At 39.4% G+C, this 19,801-nt stretch overlaps 2 protein-coding genes across 2 annotated transcripts; both read right to left on the bottom strand.

The window, feature by feature from the left end:
• Positions 1 to 473: 473 nt before the first annotated feature.
• LOC114555393 (alpha-(1,3)-fucosyltransferase 7-like) lies at positions 474 to 10,578 on the bottom strand. The gene is given in 4 exon segments (XM_028577760.1): positions 474 to 887; positions 889 to 956; positions 9,613 to 9,886; positions 10,501 to 10,578. Coding segments are annotated over 4 exon segments (834 nt in total).
• Positions 10,579 to 12,120: 1,542 nt separating this feature from the next.
• LOC114556142 (alpha-(1,3)-fucosyltransferase 7) lies at positions 12,121 to 14,254 on the bottom strand. Its single transcript, XM_028579008.1, has 2 exons — positions 14,198 to 14,254; positions 12,121 to 13,278 (listed from the first exon to the last, which is right to left on the bottom strand). The coding sequence occupies exon 2, from the start codon at positions 13,224 to 13,226 to the stop codon at positions 12,189 to 12,191; it is 1,038 nt and encodes a 345-aa protein (XP_028434809.1). The 5' UTR covers positions 13,227 to 13,278; positions 14,198 to 14,254; the 3' UTR covers positions 12,121 to 12,188.
• Between the last annotated feature and the right edge of the window lie 5,547 nt (positions 14,255 to 19,801).

Raw genomic sequence — 19,801 nt, 5'->3', positions numbered from 1 at the left:
ACGAGACTAGCTAGCCCCTCCCTCCTCCTCATCCCGTCCCCTCCCCCTCCCTTCTGTGCTTCAGCGAACTAACCCCCCAACCCCCACCCCAAATCCTTCTTGTTGGTTATTGGCTGAACGCTGGAACACGGTTCGTCATGTTTTTGTGGTCCAGGTTGCCCACTTTGTTTTTGTTAGCGTTTGTGGACCCTGGACTGTCCGTGTTTTTTACACTGTGTTTAGGGGACCGGCAGCTCGTGGATAGTGAGGAGAGGTTTGCTGTATGTGACAAAAAATGTTGAAGCCTAAAAAAACGTGTGACATCGCTCTGTGGTGTGCAGTTCCAAAACTGCACGGCTGACTGAGACATGTCTAATCCCACATCAAATTGTCACTGTATAGTATTTGAACATTTGCATGTGGTAACCCAGTAGCATCAGCAGTCCCAATCAAAAAAACATCCCAATAACCTGAAAGCATAAAGAGATATGCTATTAGCTGTTAACCCAGCTCTCCAGGTCCTGATAGACTTTATTGCCTGGTAAACTGGGGTATTTAACACAGATTTGACACAGCCTTTCTCTCCAGTCAGTGTAGGTTTTTATTCTGTGAGTGTGGTGCCACCGGAAGTACTCCTCATAGGCCTGTCTGTCTGCAGCCACATGCTTCAGATAGGCAGCTTGATCTGCTGTGGTCTTGAAATCAGCTACATGGATAAAGGAACCAGGGGGAGCCAGGGCTTCATAGGTCACCCTGCTGGGGCAGAGAACTACTGGTATGACCCATGCTTGGAAAGCGTTCCTCCAGAACTTCTCACTGATGTAATCTTTAGCCTCAGAGTTCTTAAAAGACAGGTAGAAAACACACTTTGCAATTGTGGTCAACAGCTTTTTTTTTTGATAGGGGTTTCATGTTTCACTTTCCGTATACCTCTATGGGGATATGCTTCTTTAGATCTTGGTAAACACAAGCCCTAGCTTGGTGAGGTTGTGGTAGAAGTTTTCCTTGAAGCAGCAGCGTTAGTGATATTCATGATAAAATCAAAACGAATAACGACTGTTTGAGAATTAAACCAAAGTTTGGTCTTTGAGTATTTATTTACATTTGCAAATGGAGAAAACAGTTTCAAACTCAAAATGTCTTTCTAACCTAAAGTCTAAACATCCAAACATCATATAGTGAAGACCTCTGTTAAGCCACCCCTCTAAATGTATCTTTTAGTAGTCACACCATTGTCTCACCTTCCCCTCTGCTCTCTGTTCTTAACATTAGCCTAAACAACACTTTTATCTCAGGAGACAGAAACCTACGTAGTTCTCACTGTTGTAAACAGTCATCGGCCTTCTCCACTTCTATCTAAGCAAAAAGTCAACAATGTGAGGAGCTTCAAACTAGTAAAACTAAATAACTCTCTAGGCTATAGTTGCCAACTATTTCACTTGGAGTCTTTTGAATCTACACATGAAGAAGCTAAATCTTGTGGCGTTATAAAAAAATCATTAAACTAAATGGTTAAAATAAAATTTGCCACCACAGTTCACCCTTTTGATTACAAAATAATCACAAAAATAAATTTTACTTTTAAAGATTCAACCCTATGGATATTCATGTCTATTTCTTACCTGTTAAATGGAAAGGTACAAAAAAACCTCTTTTAAATAGTAGCAAGCATCCACGTCAAAGAATAAAACAAAATGAATCAATCTCCCAAAGTATCAGAGACGGTGTCCAAACATTATTATCATATTCAGAAAGACGGAATACGTCAGAAGGCTCAATCATATTTACCATAAGAATGAATTGAACTCTTTTTCTTGATTAGGTAACAAAACAAATAACAAAGCTGAAGACCAAACATAATCTGCTAAAAACCCTGGACATAAATGTCACTGGTTAATGTCACATCAGACTACTGCCTTATAATTTGTGTAAAGAATGTGTTATGTATTTAAACATTAAAATAACCTGGTGTGAAGTGTGAACATTTACTAATTTCATATCTACCCATACGGCAAAGTCAAATTTTCCATAAAGCTGATAATTAAATTATGCAATGCCATCAAATGCTTCCCCCCCTTTTGGTTATTTTAATATAAATCAATTGAAACATGCTCAGTGCAATTATCAAAGCTCTCACAGAGTGAAAGTTGAGAAGAATCAGAATAAGACTGACCCCTCCTTGTCTCTAACATCATTAAGTGCTGTCAGAGCACAAATAAAATTCAGTTATTCTATGTGTGTAGTTTCACTGGAAATAATCACGCATACATTTCCTAACTAAACCCAAGTCATTCCTTAGTAGAAAATGTATCTATTAGATAATCTTTCAAGAGTCTTAGTCAAACGTGGTGTCTATGTGTCATCAAAATGTGGAAGGTGAAATTACTTCAATGTAATAAAAGATCCACAAAGAACTTTTCCTAAGTTCTAAAGCACACAACAAAATGGCCTAGGTCTTTATACTTAACTTTGTTCAATATTAACAATATTGCTGTTTAGGAATAATTTACTTTCTTTATCAATAATCTATCAGTTGAGTTTGTGTGGTCATGAGGAACCACATAAAGTACAAAACCCCTAATTAGCCCCAATTTAGTAGCATTCCTATGCCAAACATCCTAATGCCTGTTATTGGAACATAAAAGTGGACGTAAGTTAATCATTACAGTAATATTAGCTCTGTACTAGTACTTCCAACCACCATTTTCTCCTTTACATGGAAAGCAGTGAACGTATCACTTGTCTTTCTCTCCATGTTCTTCACTATTGTTCCTAGAGTGTTTTTGTATGCAAATATTGGGAGAAATGGTTACACGTGATTTATCATACTTTTCTCTCATCAAACATAAAATGCAAAAACCATAAACACAATAGAAAATCATAATAATCACACTACAAATGTGGAAAACCCCCCATGTTCTTCGTGAAGGGTACCTGTTCCAGTCCTTTCTGTCCATCTGCTCCATGTGTGCGCCAGAGCACGCTGCTCTGAAAGTGTGTGTGTTTATCTCAGAGGAATGTCAACCGTTCCTCAAAAGAATGTGCAGTGTGTGTGTTCAGAGAGAGAGAGGTGGTGTGTCCTCTACAATTGTGAAGTGTATTCTGCTGTCACTGTCAGAGAATGTGCTGTGGTTGTCAGAGAAGAGATCAGTATCACTGCTGTCTTCTGAAATGATTTTAAACAGCAGACTACAATACCAATATGTAGCTTCTGATTTTTCCTCCTTGGAAAAACTTCTCGTTTTCCTCCTCTCTCAATGTGTTGCAAACAGTGAGAAAAACTCCAGTTTTCCCTGATTGATTTCAGAGATATAGATAATCGATTTCCCTCGTAGGTGACTCAGCAGAAGATCTGCTCGTCACTTGTTGCAGGTTGTTGAAAAACCTGTACTCTTCTCCTCCTGAACCTTTTGTAGTGATGCGTGTATCCAGGTGACTCTCCCTGGAACTTTTTGTAGTGATGCGTGTATCCAGGTGACTCTCCCTGGAACCTTTCACTGCCCTGTGTCACTGGAACGATCGCGATGGTGTCTTTCACCGTCTATCTGCCAATCCTTCCTCCTGAAGTTGTTATCACCACAGAATCCCCAGGCTTGACACCTGGATTCTTACGGCCAAAAGAGCAGAAGAAAATTCTCACGCAATAACTTACCCTAACCTATAATTTCCCTTATACTGCCGTGGAAGAAATAGGTGTTTTTGTTTATGGGCCTCTCCCTACGTATGTCTAAATAAAGAAAATCTTTAGAGCAAAATTCTTTGGAGCAAATCGGAACCAATAAAACAAAAACAATTACTATTGCATCCCCTTACACTACTGTGTCAATCAGGGGGTAGATGATCCTTTTGTTTACAGTTGAACTATCAATTTTGTCAATTTTGTTCTCAGCTAAGCAGATTTTTTCTTTAAATGTACAGTTGTTAACTATTCTAGCACTTTGGTTATTCAAGGTCTTTTAAACTGGAAGTACAGTGATGTCACAACAAGTGTTTCAAACGTCTTTAGAAAAATTGTTTAACACTATTTATTTCCCTTGCTACTTTATTAAACCCCTTATTTATCATTGCTACTATATCCCTCCTTTTTGAGACATGACAAAGCTCATGACTCAAAAGCAATATAAATAATCTGTTTAATATTCTAATCCTTAACATTGTTCTAGGTTTAACAGCAAATCCTGTTTATCCGTAACAAAAGTTCAATAAATAATTTCTTTAGGGGACTTTTCACCTCAGTAAATTTTTCAACGTCAACATCAACTAATTTAGTTAAAACATTTTTTGATATAGCAACTCAAAAACTCATTAGAGTACGACATGAAACGTATACTGCTTTTACGATTAAATCTCATTTAAACCTTCATTTATTCAATATCACCATTAAACTAAGACGAATTACCCAAAATACATTGTTTTTCATTTTTTTATCTATAGTTTACAAACCAAAGTAACACTAATTACTATCTGCTAGTTCCAAGAATCATTACAAATTAAAGTTTTTAGCCTTCTAAAGCACACCTAATCACGTGTACTTTGAACATCTATTTATCCAAATCGTTACCTGTTACGGGAAACATATCACATATTTTTTCTTTAAACCAAAATTTCACTTGTACTACTCATGTTTGGTTTTAGCTTGTGCCTTATCTGTGTGTTGTGTGTGTGTGTCTCCTCCTCTGGCTGTCCTCTGTCAAAGAAAGAAGGATCTCTCCAGGGTACATATAAACACACTGTTATTCTTTCTGTAATTTATGGCATCATTAATTAACAACTCAATGTATTCCTGAAAGGTGTGTCAAGGTGTACAGCTTACCATCACCCAGAACTATAAAACGATATTTACCGTCTTTTCTACTGGAACACTGAGAAAAGAAAAATGTTAGACGAAACAACAGAGAATCAAAACCTTTAACATTCCCTGCAGAATGTTATGTTTAGCTGTGGGAGACATTAGGTGCTCGAGCATAGACCCACTGCATTTACTGCTTAAAGGTCCTGAATGACACAAAACTTTAACATTTGTAATAAAAATGATTCTTCTTATTTATGTTACTTGAGAGAATAAGTGTACGTGTTGGAGAATCTAAATACGGAACTATAAACCCCATCCGTCAATAAAGAGTTAAAAACACGGTCGGATTTCTGTCGATTACTTCCTGTTTTAGCGTGTACTGATGTTTCTGGGGCCTGTAGTCCGAACGCAGCTTGATGACTACAGGTTGACAATTTGTCTATCAATCCCCATCACATTTGTGTGTTTTGCCCAGAGATAACGTTGTACCTGAGACAAAAGGTGGTGAAACATCAGTAGATAAAATGTTGTTTTTACCGTGTGAATATGCATCTATTGTAGTCACAGGTTCACTGAATATGTAAAACACTGTGAATACAAGGCCTACGCTGTCGTATAGGTTTTCTATAGTCTCCTGTCGATAAAAACATTATCAGTAATGTCAGTCCAGTCAGTCAATTTTTACAAATAGTCACAAGGTATCCTACGTCGGTCTCCTCTTCTGTTGGAGACAAAGAAACATGAATGTGAGCTTTTGAGTTAGAATTTCTGAAAAACTAATAGTTTATCAGTCAAGGTGACAGCCACTGGACATGCGTATATGCCAGTAGACAAAAGAAAACTCATACTCGTCCTTTGATTTGTTAAAAAAAAAACTTTTCAACGTAGTCTTCATCAGGGTCAAAAGATGACAAAAGGAATGCATGTAATATTTGTGATTCCTTAAACTAAACTACAGGTGTCCCAATTTGTTACCGTAATCGGGAGATTAACAGACTGACATGGTACGTGTTACATTCAAATTTGTAAACAAATACGTACTTTTAGGCTGCAACAAAAATATGTCAGCCAAAGAGTGATTTTTATCAAAGAGCACAACTTTAAAGCCAGTGGGCAAAAGAATAAACATTCCTAAGACCCGTGGGTGAAAGAATGTCTTCAAATTCAAATAGACATTTTCAAATGCAATCTGCATAACAAATTTACAGGACACTGTAAAGGAATGGAAGGATGGAAGGGAGAAAAGAAACAATGAACATTTTCCTTTCTTATCTAGTTCAGGATCCTAAGGATCTGAATATATTCAAAACATAAGAATGGTGAACTTCTCTGAGATAACCATTCTTCTAACCATTTCTCTAAGGGAAAAAAAAAAACCCTAGTTTAGCTTCTGATTTGAAGAACAAAACTTCACTAAACCCAAATTGTTGCTCCCGAATCAACTAAAAATCCAATTTTCTTCCCTTTTAACACCATGCTAGGCAATTTGTATACACACCAGACAAACACATTGAATACTTGGACATATTTTCCAAAAGTTATTTCTGTTTGTCGTGCTGTTTTTTTGCGTCTAATTTGATCTGTCTATCGTGTGGGGAGTGTTTGTAGCGTGCAAAAAGCATGTCTTCATTGCAAGCATGTGTATTTACGTGTATGTCTGTATGAACTGTTTTTAGGGATCTGGCAGTCCCAGCATCGGGGAAGACTGCAGAGCCAGTTTCATATTCACGAACGCTTCAATAGCTTTGGCAGCAAAAGTCTTACAGTGACATCAGGAACGTGTACAGACATTCTAGGTGACCGGCTCAAGTAAAAATCTAATTGGTAACACTAAACTGAACAAGCTGCTATTCTGTTCATTTTACATGAAAACAGCACTGCACCAAAAAACTTTTCATGAGGGATAAAAAGCAGATGCAGCCTTGAGTGATGTATTGGTTGTCAGGTTTCATGCAGTCAGAGGCAGGGCTGATTACAGACGCCGCCTCAGTGAGGTCATTTTAGCCACACTGTAATTAACGTGGTTACGTCAGTTGAACATTAGGAGAAATTCTCAATCAGTCAGGTGTTGAGGTTAAACCAATGTTAAAAGTGCACATTAAATCACTACCTAAACCAAATAAGTGGAACCTTCATACACTAAGAATTGTTTTTCCCATGTACAGGAGAGAGGAACAGAGAATTGTTCTCTTACTGTTTGATCTGTAACCCCAATTGACAAAATAGAATGAACAAATAATCTTCAGTGTCAAATCTATAGCTCTAATAATCAAATTATGTGAGTGGAACCCCTTTAACTTTACACTCAGTAGTAGGCATCTTCTTCTAGGTTTCAGAAGATAAGTAAGGGTTAATGGTTTAACTGAATAGATTATTTTTCAGAACCTTCTAATCTATCAATTGTCCCTAAATAGCAAAAACAAAAACAGTGTATCAGTGCAAAGCATTTCTTCATTGCATGAAGTGAGTGTGTGTGTGGGTAGCACTACCTTCCTCAGCTTTTGGACTCAGTCAAACAGAGGAACAAGTGTTGTTCTTTGTCGGAGGTGTTTTTTGCTTTTTCTTCGGGCATTTACATACCCAATGTCCAAAGTCCTTGCAGTACAAACATTGGTCTCGGTTGTAGGGCTCACCATTTTGCCCACGGTACCCGCCTCGGCCTCTCTCTGGCTCAACCACGTCCTTTGTGGGAGCAGCTTTTTTTTTCTTCGGGTCCGCGCTCCATATATTGCCCACCAGCCTGTTGTAACATGCAGACAAACGCTTCAAACATGGTTTTCTCACGTACTCGTTGGTCTTTCCACCCGATGCAGGTGTGACTGATGCTGTTGGTCCTGTCCGATTGTTGAGTCCGTGTGCTCTTCGTCCCTCCGTTTCTCCAGCTTGTCTTCCTGATTTTTAGAGAAAGCTCAGAAATAGGCTTTGGTTAGAACTGATGAGGTTATTGGTGCATGGTGCATGTGTGTTTTTGCAATCTTTCCCTGTCTCACTATTTTATCTATATCTTAAAACATTCTTTGTTTTTCCTTTACTCAGTAGCTTTAAATCCTCTGTCTTAATTATTGATTTTCCCATAAATTTTCTTTCTACTCCTTCTAAAATCTTGCTTTAACATTCTCAGTGTCTTTGTACACAAAGATCCGTTTCTCGGAAAGCCAAAGCTTTATGACCAGTTATGACAGACATCGCAAACATTCCGGTCCATATTTATGAGTCATTTCACCCACTATGGGTCCAGTTGCATCACCGGAAGGGGAAATTTCGTTTCCCATAATTGATTCTTGGACTTTATAGTATACTATGTCTTGGTCGATGTGATCGTCACCACACCGCGAGGTTATTTGTTCGGGAAACTTGCGTGAAAACCCGTGTACAGCCCTGTGGACAAAATCAACTTAATAGTCAAATAACTCGACCTATTTAGTATGTTTTGCCTTGTTGCAGTCTGTCTCTAAATAATCAAGAGGCTCTCTTACAGTAACGTTACAACCCAGACCGTCCTGCAGGTTGTCCTTAAAGGGTCCAGAACTCGTTTAGAGTTTAGACTATTTGTTTTTTGCTCGGGAAACTTGTATGAAAAACCCGGTGCGACCCTGCAGTCAAAAATCTCTTAAATAATTAACTATTTTTTTGTTTTGTTTTACTCTGCATTCCGCCTTTTTAATCAAGAAACGTGCTATCAGTTTCGTAGATTAATTCTTTAGGCCTTGCCTACTGTTCTGCCAGTTCTCTTACTGGTCTTGTCCGTCAATCAATTGTCTTATCACCATATGAGAATTCAATCGCAAATATGTCCGACGTTGTCCGTGTCTGCCAAAAGATGTCATTCATAACCTCAGTTATATCTTTGTCCTATCTAATGACCTAAAAAAAAATACCCAGTTACTCACTTCCCAAAAGTCAGAATTAGTTTCATTTATTCTCTTTAGTTAAGAGAATGATTTCGCCAATTATTCATTACTTAATTCGTTCAGCAACGGTTGCTTGTTTAGAATGTTTTGAACAAACCTTGAATTCACAATCCAATTGTAATTAATCAATTTTATCTTACCGTGCTGCTTGAAATCTCTCCCTGTTCGTTTTTAACGGAGTGGAAAACAATCAAGAGCTCTCCGCGGTCCTAACCCTCTTCTCTCTGAAAAACCTTTTTAAGGTTAGAGGTATGAGGCAGGTGATTTTTGATCCCTGGATAGCCAGTCATCAGCGACCCAACGGAGCTCTTTTTCTCTGTTAACTCAACCGTCCTGCTAGACAACGCCGAATTGTGGTGGAAGTTTTCCTTGAAGCAGCAGCGTTAGTGATATTCATGATAAAATCAAAACGAGTAACGACCGTTTGAGAATTAAGCCAAAGTTTGGTCTTTGAGTATTTATTTACATTTGCAAATGGAGAAAACAGTTTCAAAGGTACACGCAGCACAAATGAAAAAGTTTAAACATCCAAACATCATATAGTGAAGACCTCTGTTAAGCCACCCCTCTAAATGTATCTTTTAGCATGGCCATAGTTGAAGAGAGGACATCATTACAGTCACATCATTGTCTCACCTTCCCCTCTGCTCTCTGTTCTTAACATTAGCCTAAACAACACTTTTATCTCAGGAGACAGAAACCTACGTAGTTCTCACTGTTGTAAACAGTCATCGGCCTTCTCCACTTCTATCTAAGCAAAAAGTCAACAATGTGAGGAGCTTCAAGCTAGTAAAACTAAATAACTCTCTAGGCTATAGTTCACGGTTGCCAACTATTTCACTTGGAGTCTTTTGAATCTACACATGAAGAAGCTAAATCTTGTGGCGTTATAAAACAATCATTAAACTAAATGGTTAAAATAAAATTTGCCACCACAAGGTTTGTATCTGCTGATCACCCAGCTGACAAGGCAGGAGTGATTTAAAGCAGGCCGGAAGCCTAGCTCATCACCTCCTGCCATGGTTTTTCCATATGGGATGAATATGTCTGCATCACGTCTGTAGCTCATCATCCAGATAAAGAGGCTGGTGAGTTGTGTGAGGTTTGCATTGTTGACAGGAGGCTCCATTGACAGCCACACCCAATGCTGGGAGGCCGGGCGATCTAGGTGCAGGGGCAGCAGGGACAGACCTTTTCTCAGCTCCTGGTGGTGGAAGACAACCACATCAGCAGACGGCAGTGGCGGTGCCAGAGATGTTCTTTTTCTGGTGCTTTGGGGTTGCTGGACGTTTTAGTGAGTGTGCTCTGAAATTTTGACTTTCCCTTGACACAAATAGCCTAACATTACACACACTCGCGCAGATGCCCACCCACCTCCGCCACAGTTTACTAAGCGAGCGAACGAGAGAGATTGATTTAAAGTTGCCAATACAACAGCACCAAACATATTTCAAATACCAGCCAACAAGCCAGGTTCACATAATCATTACTGCAGCTCTCATACAGTGGCTCAGAAGAGTAATTCAGCAGGCCAAATACACCACACATAAAAACACACGTGCATGTATCCTCACACAGTTTTCACACTTGCACATATGGTCAAAATAATGTAGTCTTATCTGTAGTGACTTAATATATCTAAATAAGCCACTGAGGGCAAACATGTTTTCTGGGCTAAAAATAAACCAATGTCCTGTAACTTTAGATTCGGTGATCCATTTATTCACATTTCTGTAAAACATTTGTTCACTGTAATGTTCTTCTACAAGACAGAGATAAGAGTAAAGTTCTTGCATGGACCCCTATCAGCTGACTCACCCACTGTGTGTAAAGCAGGGATGAGAGGGAGATGAGGAGGAGGAGGAGGAAGAAGGCTCGGGATCTCAATGTTGTCATGCTTGGGCGTATTCTGCGTCAAAAGGGCACAGATCGCTCAGATGGAACTCTTAGAAAGGAAGGAAGGGTAGATCAGAGATATAACGCCTTCATATTCTCATTAGTGCAGGAACTGAAGAGGACAATATGTTAACAACAAAAATATCTCCTACTGCAGAAGGCATTTCATTTGTTTTAAGTTAAAAAAAAATTGTTTTGTTAGACAACATTTATCAGTTGGCTAATTTTGTTACAGGTTAATAAGAAGTGATTTTGCATCAGAGCTGTAACAAAATACTTCAATAAAAGTGCAGTAATGATTAGGTGTTTCTTCTAATATGGTCAAACCTTTGGAAAATTCTTGAGAAAAGATTGTGAATAAATGGCACTTTGTTTTTTATACAAAGGACTAAAACTCTGGCAGATCATTTGATGAAATCTAAACTGCTGTCTGTGTCTTCCTCTTACTGTACAGTGATTTCATTACAAAACTAAGTTCTGCTTCTGTTGGAGGTTTTTTAAAGAATTTCGTCAAGTATTGCACACTTGTAACTGCTAACAAAAATGTATGTATATAATAAATGTTAGAATGTTAAAGGTTGTTAACAATTTGTGATCAAAATAATTCTGAGCACAGCACTAATATTCAGTATTCAATATCAGTATGTTTTGTTATAATAATAACTTACTTTCTGATAAGCATTTAAAATATCTTTCTTGTGTAGGTTGATGATGATGCATAATGAAACTGGCAGAAAGAGGATTACTGAAGATGGTGCACCCTGATAACTGGGTACACCACAAACTTAACATCGAGTTGAAAGAACATTTTAAGAGGAAAAAAAAGAAATTCAGAATGAAAATAAATTGTATGCATTTCCCATCACTCTGTAGTTAAAGGTGCTCCAAGCGATGTTGGGTGACGTTATTCTTGTTGACGTTCAAAGTATTTTCAAACAAAACGAGACTAGCTAGCCCCTCCCTCCTCCTCCTCCTCATCCCGTCCCCTCCCCCTCCCTTCCGTGCTTCAGCGAACTAACCCCCACCCCAAATCCTTCTTGCTTCTTGTCGGTTACTGGCTATGTTTGTGTGGTCCAGGTTGGCCACTTTGTTTTTTTTTAGCGTTAGTGGACCCTGGGCTGTCCGCGTCTTTGACAGTGTGTTTAGGGTAGCAGCAGCTCGCGGATAGTGAGGAGAGGTTTGCTGTATGTGACAAAAAATGTTGTAGCCAAAAAAAACGCGTGACATCACTTAGAGTACCTTTAATTTAAATTAAAAAATTGTGCAAAAACTGTTGCCACAATTATTTTTATGTTCGTTTCTACAGTGTAGCTTGTTGTAAAGAGAAGCTTTTCTTCATAGTTTTAACAAATGGAACATATGTATATATGGTTACATACAGGTTCCCACTTCCCCTTTATTGTGAAGTGCACAGCCAACACAACCAACCACTTGAGACTTGTTTCTGTGGTGTGCAGTTCCAAAACTGCACGGCTGACTGAGACATGTCTAATCCCACATCAAATTGTCACTGTATAGTATTTGAACATTTGCATGTGGTAACCCAGTAGCATCAGCAGTCCCAATCAAAACAACATCCCAATAACCTGAAAGCATAAAGAGATATGCTATTAGCTGTTAACCCAGCTCTCCAGGTCCTGATAGACTTTATTGCCTGGTAAACTGGGGTATTTAACACAGATTTGACACAGCCTTTCTCTCCAGTCAGTGTAGGTTTTTATTCTGTGAGTGTGGTGCCACCGGAAGTACTCCTCATAGGCCTGTCTGTCTGCAGCCACATGCTTCAGATAGGCAGCCAGATCTGCTGTGGTCTTGAAATCATCTACATGGATAAAGGAACCAGGGGGAGCCAGGGCTTCATAGGTCACCCTGCTGGGGCCGAGAACTACTGGTATGACCCCTGCTTGGAAAGCGTTCCTCCAGAGCTTCTCACTGATGTAATCCTTTGCCTCAGAGTTCTCAAAAGACAGGTAAAAAACACACTTTGCAATTGTGGGCAACAGCTTCTTTTTTGATAGGGGTTTCTTGTTCCACTTTCCGTATACCTCTATGGGGATATGATTCTTTAGATCTTGGTAAACAAAAGCCCTAGCTTGGTGAGGTTTGTATCTGCTGACCACCCAGCTGACAAGGCAGGAGTGATTTGAAGCAGGCCGGAAGCCTAGCTCATCACCTCCTACCATGGTTTTTCCATATGGGATGAATATGTCTGCATCACGTCTGTAGCTCATCGTCCAGTTAAAGAGGCCGGTGAGCTGTGTGAGGTTTGCATTGTTGACAGGAGGCTCCATTGACAGCCACACCCAATGCTGGGAGGCCGGGCGATCTAGGTGCAGGGGCAGCAGGGACAGACCTTTTCTCAGCTCCTGGTGGTGGAAGACAACCACATCAGCAGACGGGAAGGTGGATGTGTTGTCAGTGAGGAAACAGTGACTGATGTTGTACATCTCGAGGCATTTGTCTCCATCAAGCCTATAAGAGCGGCCAAATGGCCAGTGCCACAGCAGGATGCTGATGTTTCTTTTAGAAACAGCTGGATGATATTTCTGCAGATAGAGCTTCTGGTCCAAGAAGCTGTAATAAAGCAGGGATAAGAGGGAGATGAGGAGGAGGAGGATGAAGAAGGTTCGGGATCTCAATGTTGTCATGCTTGCCGGGCGTATTTTGCGTCAAAAGGGCACAGATCACTCAGATGGAACTCTTAGAAAGGAAGGAAGGGTAGATCAGAGATATTATAACGCTTTCATGTTCTCATTAGTGCAGGAACTGAAGAGGACAATGTGTTAACAACAAAAATTTCTCCTACTGCGGAAGGCATTTAATTTGTTTTAACTTTAAAAAAAATTGTTTTGTTTTTTATCAGTTGGCTAATTTAAAAAGAAGTGAGCTTGCATCAGAGCTGTAACAAAATACTTCAATAAAAGTGCAGTAATGATTAGGTGTTTCTTCTAATATGGTCAAACCTTTGGAAAATTCTTGAGAAAAGATTGTGAATAAATGACACTTTGTTTTTTCATACAAAGGACTAAAACTCTGGCAGATCATTTGATGAAATCTAAACTGCTGTCTGTGTCTTCACTCACTGTACGGTGATTTCATTACAAAAGTAAGGTCTGCTTCTGTTGGATGTTTTTTTAAGGATTTCGTCAAGTATTGCACACTTGTAACTGCTAACAAAAATGTATGTATATAATAAATCTTAGAATGTTAAAGGTTGTTAACAATTTGTGATCAAAGTAATTCTGAGCACAGCACTAATATTCAGTATTCAATATCAGTATGTTTTATTATAATAATAATTTACTTTCGATAAGCATTTAAAATATCTTTCTTGTGTAGGTTGATGATGATGCATAATGAAACTGGCAGAAAGAGGATTACTGAAAATGGTGCACCCTGATAACTGGGTACACCACAAAGATTAACATCAAGTTGAAAACAGAACATTTTAAGAGGAAAAAAAAGAAATTCAGAATAAAAATAAATTGTATGCATTTCCCATCACTCTGTATATACATATAATAGCATTCTGTACACTATCTGTATTAAATTGAACCTGTAGTAATAATGTAGATAGCAAGTGGATTTAAATTAAATTAAATGAGTTGTTGGCACTTACCCGGTGACATGGCATCAGGCTGACTGCTGCCTGCAGAGCTTTGTCCTACTCAACGAATCCAAGAATATAAAGGAAATCCTGCCCACCTCAACATTTTGATTCATCTATTGCTTGACACTTCATATATACACACACACACACACACACACACACACACACACACACACACACACACACACACACGCAGAGAGAGAGCTTCTCGGTGCCACTTCAATCAGTGGTCAGCAGAAAGGAGCAGCAACAAAAAGGAAAAACATCATGTAGAATTAGCACAGCCAGCAGCAAGTGACAGTCAAAAACATTAACATTCAATTTTTTAACCATAAGCTGGTCTTCCTCTTCCTGTTCTTGCAGCCCTGCAGAGGAAATGGGCACAGGGTGACACAGCTCCTGTAGGCACCAACCACATCATAATCAACGAGCTGTTTCGCCCTGGGCGTCACAGTTCACGTTGAGGTAAATTCAACATTTTTACTCATCTATTGGTTGACACTTCATACCCACACACACACACACACACACACACACACACACCTTCTCAGTGGCAGGGTGTGACGGTTTATGTGTCACTTCAATCAGTGGTCAGCAGAAAGGAGCAGCAACAAAAATTGATGATTCATTTTTGTACCTGTTAACCTGCTCATGCATCTGCTGTTTGCAGAAATAGCACAGCAAGCAGCAACAAGTGGCAGTCAAAAACATTAACATTCATTTTTTTAACCACAAGCTGGTCTTCCTCTTCCTGTTCTTGCAGCCCTGCAGAGGAAAGGGGTACAGGGTGACACAACTCCTGTAGGCACCAACCACATCATAACTGTTTCAACGAGCTGTTTTGCCCTGGGCGTTCCAGTTCACGGTTTTGTTTTTAATGCAGAACCAGAACCACGCACTTCCACACTTTTTTGTTTGTTTTATGTTTCTGCACTGACTAGTTAACAATAGTGCCATAACCAGGCTCCTAGGCCATGACAAATGCCAGAATTGACACAATGGATGAAGGTAAATTAGTGGACATATTATGCTTTTCTGTATTTTCTGTTATATCTACAGTGTTATGATGTTGAATTTTCATGTTACACGTTCAAATAATGAGATAAACGTATTTTAGAGAAATCCCTGTGAACTAAAATGTTCAGATTTCCAACTATTCTGAAATCTCAGTTTTTTCTACTCTCGGCTAAGTGTTATGCCGGCCTTCTCCAGCCTTCTATGATTGGTCATCTGCTCCAGACAGGCATGAACTAGTGAAATGTGTTTTTCAGCTGCTGCAATTTAAACATTGTCACATGTAGCTACATGCTAACGGCAGTAAAAGATTTAATTTTGGCTGCCAGCAGCCGCGTAGCTGTGGGTGGGCCTAGGCCCAAACAGAAGAGGCTTCATTATTTGCTGGATCTTGTTTTTTGCTTCTTGTTTACCATATCAGGATGGTGGTAGGTCAGATTTTTTGAGCGACAGTGCATTTCGCAAATGCCAGATTGTGAGCATATTTTACTCAACGTGACGTAAGGCATTGATCGCACAGAGCAGAGGAGAAGCCTACTCTCTGCTAAATATCAGCTTTTAAAGGTGCTCTAAGCAATGTTGGGTGATGTTACTTCTTGTTGACGTTCAACGTATTTTCAAACAAAACGGAGACCAGCTCGCTCCTCCCTCCTCCTTATCCCGTCCCCTCCCTTCTGTGCTTCAGCGCACTATCCCCCCCAACCCACCCCAAATCCTTCTTGTCCGTTATTGGCTGAACGCTGGAACACGGTTTGTGTATGTTTGTCTTGGTTTTTGTTGCCGTGTGTGGAGCCTAGGCTGTCTACAGAGATCGTGTTTTTTTACAGTGTGTTTAGGGGACCGGCAGCTCGCGGATAGTGTGGAGATGTTTGCTCTATGTGACAAAAAATGTTGTAGCCTAAAAAACGCGTGACATCGCTTAGAGTACCTTTAATGTAGTGTAAAATAATGGCGAAACAAAGCAGTTTATTGAGTTTTGTAACAAAAAGACGCCGTGAACAGGGGGAGGAAAATTCAGTTCAGCCAATCCAGGTATTTTCTGTTGTTAGCTAGCGATGTAGCTGCTAATTCAACTCCGACGTTGGCCCTTTCCCCGTCAGTAACGTTAGTGGCCTCTACCGTCCCTCCATGCCAAAGCAGAGAAAGCACATTTAAATATTTTTAAATGCCACAAAATGAATATCAATGAACCATATTTTACAATATTGTAATTTGTTGCAGGCTCGGCTCGGCCCAGCCCTAAGGAGGACATACAAGCCCCATCAGACTTGTCCGCTTTAGATGAACTTGCAACCCAGCCCAAACTCAGTTCATTCCCAGTCACCACTATAGCAGGCAAAGCTAGGAGTTATTTTTATAGTTATAGTTATGGTATGAAACATTCCCATGGATAGAGTACAGCACTTTAAGGGACGCTGAGTTTTATAAGACATTTTCCAGAAGCGACCACTGAGGGTCGATTCATAAAAACTGGGTTCAAAGACTTATATTTCCCAATTTTGTGCTAAACATGAGGCTAGCAGGGCACATGCTACAGCGTTGAGAAGAACAGATGGATACATGCAAAGCCATCAGCAGGGTTCTCAATTTTTATCAAAGGTTTGGAGTGAGATTACATGGGTTAGGCGAGGAGCCATCCCAATATTAGCCGCAGTCCCCCGCTTTCTGTACCTTGGTCTCTTGTTCTGTTATGCCACCAACACAAGCTGAAGCATAAAACTTTGCAATCACACTTGCTGACTTAAGTACCTGTTCTTTGGCTTGATGCCCTTTGCTTTCAACATGCCTGTTGACATCAGTCACACCTTGATGGGCACATGAATTCTCGTGTTTGCAAATAGAGCACCAGTAATAAGAGCTGGTAGTGCCTTTGGTGATAAATGGCCATTTGGTTGACCACTCATTTTTGAAAGTACACCTAAAAGTGGCTGCTCCATTTAAAGCTTTCCTCTTCCCTGTCCTGTCAATGTCCCTCCTGTTGTCTCCCTTGGTGTCTTCTCCACTGTCTCTGCCACCACCTCTTCCACTGTCTCCTCCTCTGATCTGGCAACTTGTTTAGGGGGCTTACCCTTTGGTGCCCAGAACAAAAAAATATTCTTTAACTTCTTCCCTGACATCTTTGAAACAGACAAATGCAATGATTAATATAGGCTTATGTTTTGACAGGATATTAAACATTATTGAAATAATATCCAGAGCACTCTGCTTTAATAAATGTAGTCTTAATGTACCGGTAACTAGAAAGACTATTAATACAGTATATAAAATGAAGAAATACATCTTTAGTCCTTACCATACCCTCCAAAATTGCCCTAAGTTTCAGATAACGTAAGCCAGACAAACTGAGCCAAAGCTTGTGGTTGCAAAGCAGATAATAATTTTGCCACAAATTGGCAAAATATTACCAAATGTTCTGGCCTCTCTGGAGTAAATATTAAAAATGTTAGAAGAGCTTTCTTCCAACTTACCTTCTCTTTGTGTTCGCTATGTTGCTTACTTAGTAATGAACATACAGTGGCCGAGTCTGTTTCGTGTGTTCGCACGTCTACACAGCAAAACTGCGGTGTTATTTTTCCAGTGTTAGTGTAAATCAACAGGGTACAGTGTTATTTTAACACTTAATTTATCAAAACTAACACCCCGAGAGTTTTTTGCTGAAAGTTTAGGTGTGGATTTTGGTCGTAGGGAGGACTCTCACACCCCGTGTTGAATAGACCACGCCCCCTCATTTCCGGCAAAGGAGTGTCTGAGGCTGCATTCGGTCTCCATTTTTCTAATTTTTTAACTCGATTAAAGTTGATGTTTTGCGGTAGATATAAGCATAAAATACTTAAGTTTTACTTTGTTTGCATTTTTATGAATACATTGTGTCTGCAGCCTTCTAATCACATTTTATATAGTGTTTTGTTGAAGTAGCCGATTGCTAGCATTTACTCAGTAAAGTTAGCTAGCTAGGTAACATTACAACGTTAAATTAACACTCCGACTGTAATGTTAGTAACGATAGCTAGTACAAAAAATGTGAACATGGTGGTCACACGTGTGCGTGTTTGAGAAAGATTGGGAATGGAAGCGAAAGTAGACTATTGCAAGCACTCTTTTGTAATTAATTTGCCATTTTTTTAACTGTAGCTGCCATAAGTTTTACATTTTATTAAAGTTAATGTTTTTAATGTGGTAGATATGAGCATTAACACCTTCAGAAGTTGAAGAAGAAACTGGAGAGTAACGTTCCATTGGAGCCAAACGGGACAGGCACAGTGGAGGAGGGAGAGGACAGAGGTGAGTTTCACTAGTGTCCCTCTTCTATTTTCTGAATTAAGACATGCTGGACATAGTATAGTCCTCACATTTTAACCAACTGTATTTGTGCAAGCTGTTTTTAAAGCTGATGGTTGTAGGTTTTATGTCATTCTTTTCCTCTGAAGGTGGTGTTATGCTGGTTCCTGTTGAATATAAGGGGGTGAGCAAATGGGTCAGGGTACCAAAGGTGGAGGATACCTTCAACCAGTGTTGAGAAAGTTCACTTTCTACATGAACTAGTTCAAAGTTCAGTTCACAAATTTTAAAATGAACTAGTTCAGTTCATAGTTCATACTTCAAAATGTTGTCTTTTGTGTTAGTGCTGGCAAAATTCAATTTGCCAGGTTTTACTTCCTTGATGCTGAGATTCTGCAGGAGTGGATGTGGACATCTTTGATGAGCTTTTGAAGTCATCTCAATTGTCTTTTAATGCCTACACTAAACACATGCCTTAAGGGATTTCACTGTATATGCTAACCCAATATAATGTATCATTGGACCACACCTGTTATTTGAATGTTTAGCTGATTTACTCCATGTCTAATGTATGTAGTTTTTAAGGGGAGACACAATAGGCAAAACCATAATTTTTCAATTTTGAGTTTTTGTCTATTTTACATCCATATTGTAACCGTTTAGGGGTGGGGAGCAGAAATGGATTACTCTATAAAATGATTAATTATGGCCAGTGGGATCAGAAGTTCTATGTTCGACTACGGAGCCCAGGATTAACCAAACAATACGCCAGGAATGATTCAAACACAGTTATGCTTTCTTTGAGAAACAAAATCACTTCCCTTTTATTACACATGTGGGAAGGATAGCAAAACATATAAAAATTAAACACTTTAAAATTACACAAATCTTACCCGGGTAAGTAGAAAAATAAAAAATTTAAACAAAACTCACAGCTGTGATTTAAAGTTCGGAATTTCCCCCCCCGTTCTCAGTCACTTCAATTCTGTTTCAGTTTCAGTTCAGTTTGGTCCACTGTGGAAGTGGAGAGAGTTTGTCCTACCGCACAGTTGGTGGTGGGTGCGTGTGTGTGTAATGAAGTGTTGAAATCTGCAGGCGCCGTATCTCTAGTTCTCCTCTGGGCTGTGGCTCGCCATCAATGTCTCGATCCAGGCTCCAACATCCAGGTAGATCAAAGGTTCAAAGGGTCCAACAAAAAAACCTGACCTACAGTAAGTAAGGTCAGAACAATCATTTAGCTTTTTTCTTTTAGCTTTCAATCATGAACTAGAATATAATTCATGTTAAATCATCATATTAAACTGAACATTGTGTACGATA

This window comes from Perca flavescens, chromosome 5 (genome assembly GCF_004354835.1).
Source record: "Perca flavescens isolate YP-PL-M2 chromosome 5, PFLA_1.0, whole genome shotgun sequence".
Lineage (NCBI taxonomy): Eukaryota > Metazoa > Chordata > Actinopteri > Perciformes > Percidae > Perca > Perca flavescens.
The sequence above is the reverse complement of the archived record's forward strand: the minus strand, read 5'-3'. Positions and strand labels throughout refer to the sequence as shown.

What these genes read in the sequence shown, in the direction of transcription:
- LOC114556142 (XM_028579008.1), bottom strand. Translation starts at nt 13,226, where the DNA reads ATGACAACATTGAGATCCCGAACCTTCTTCATCCTCCTCCTCCTCATC.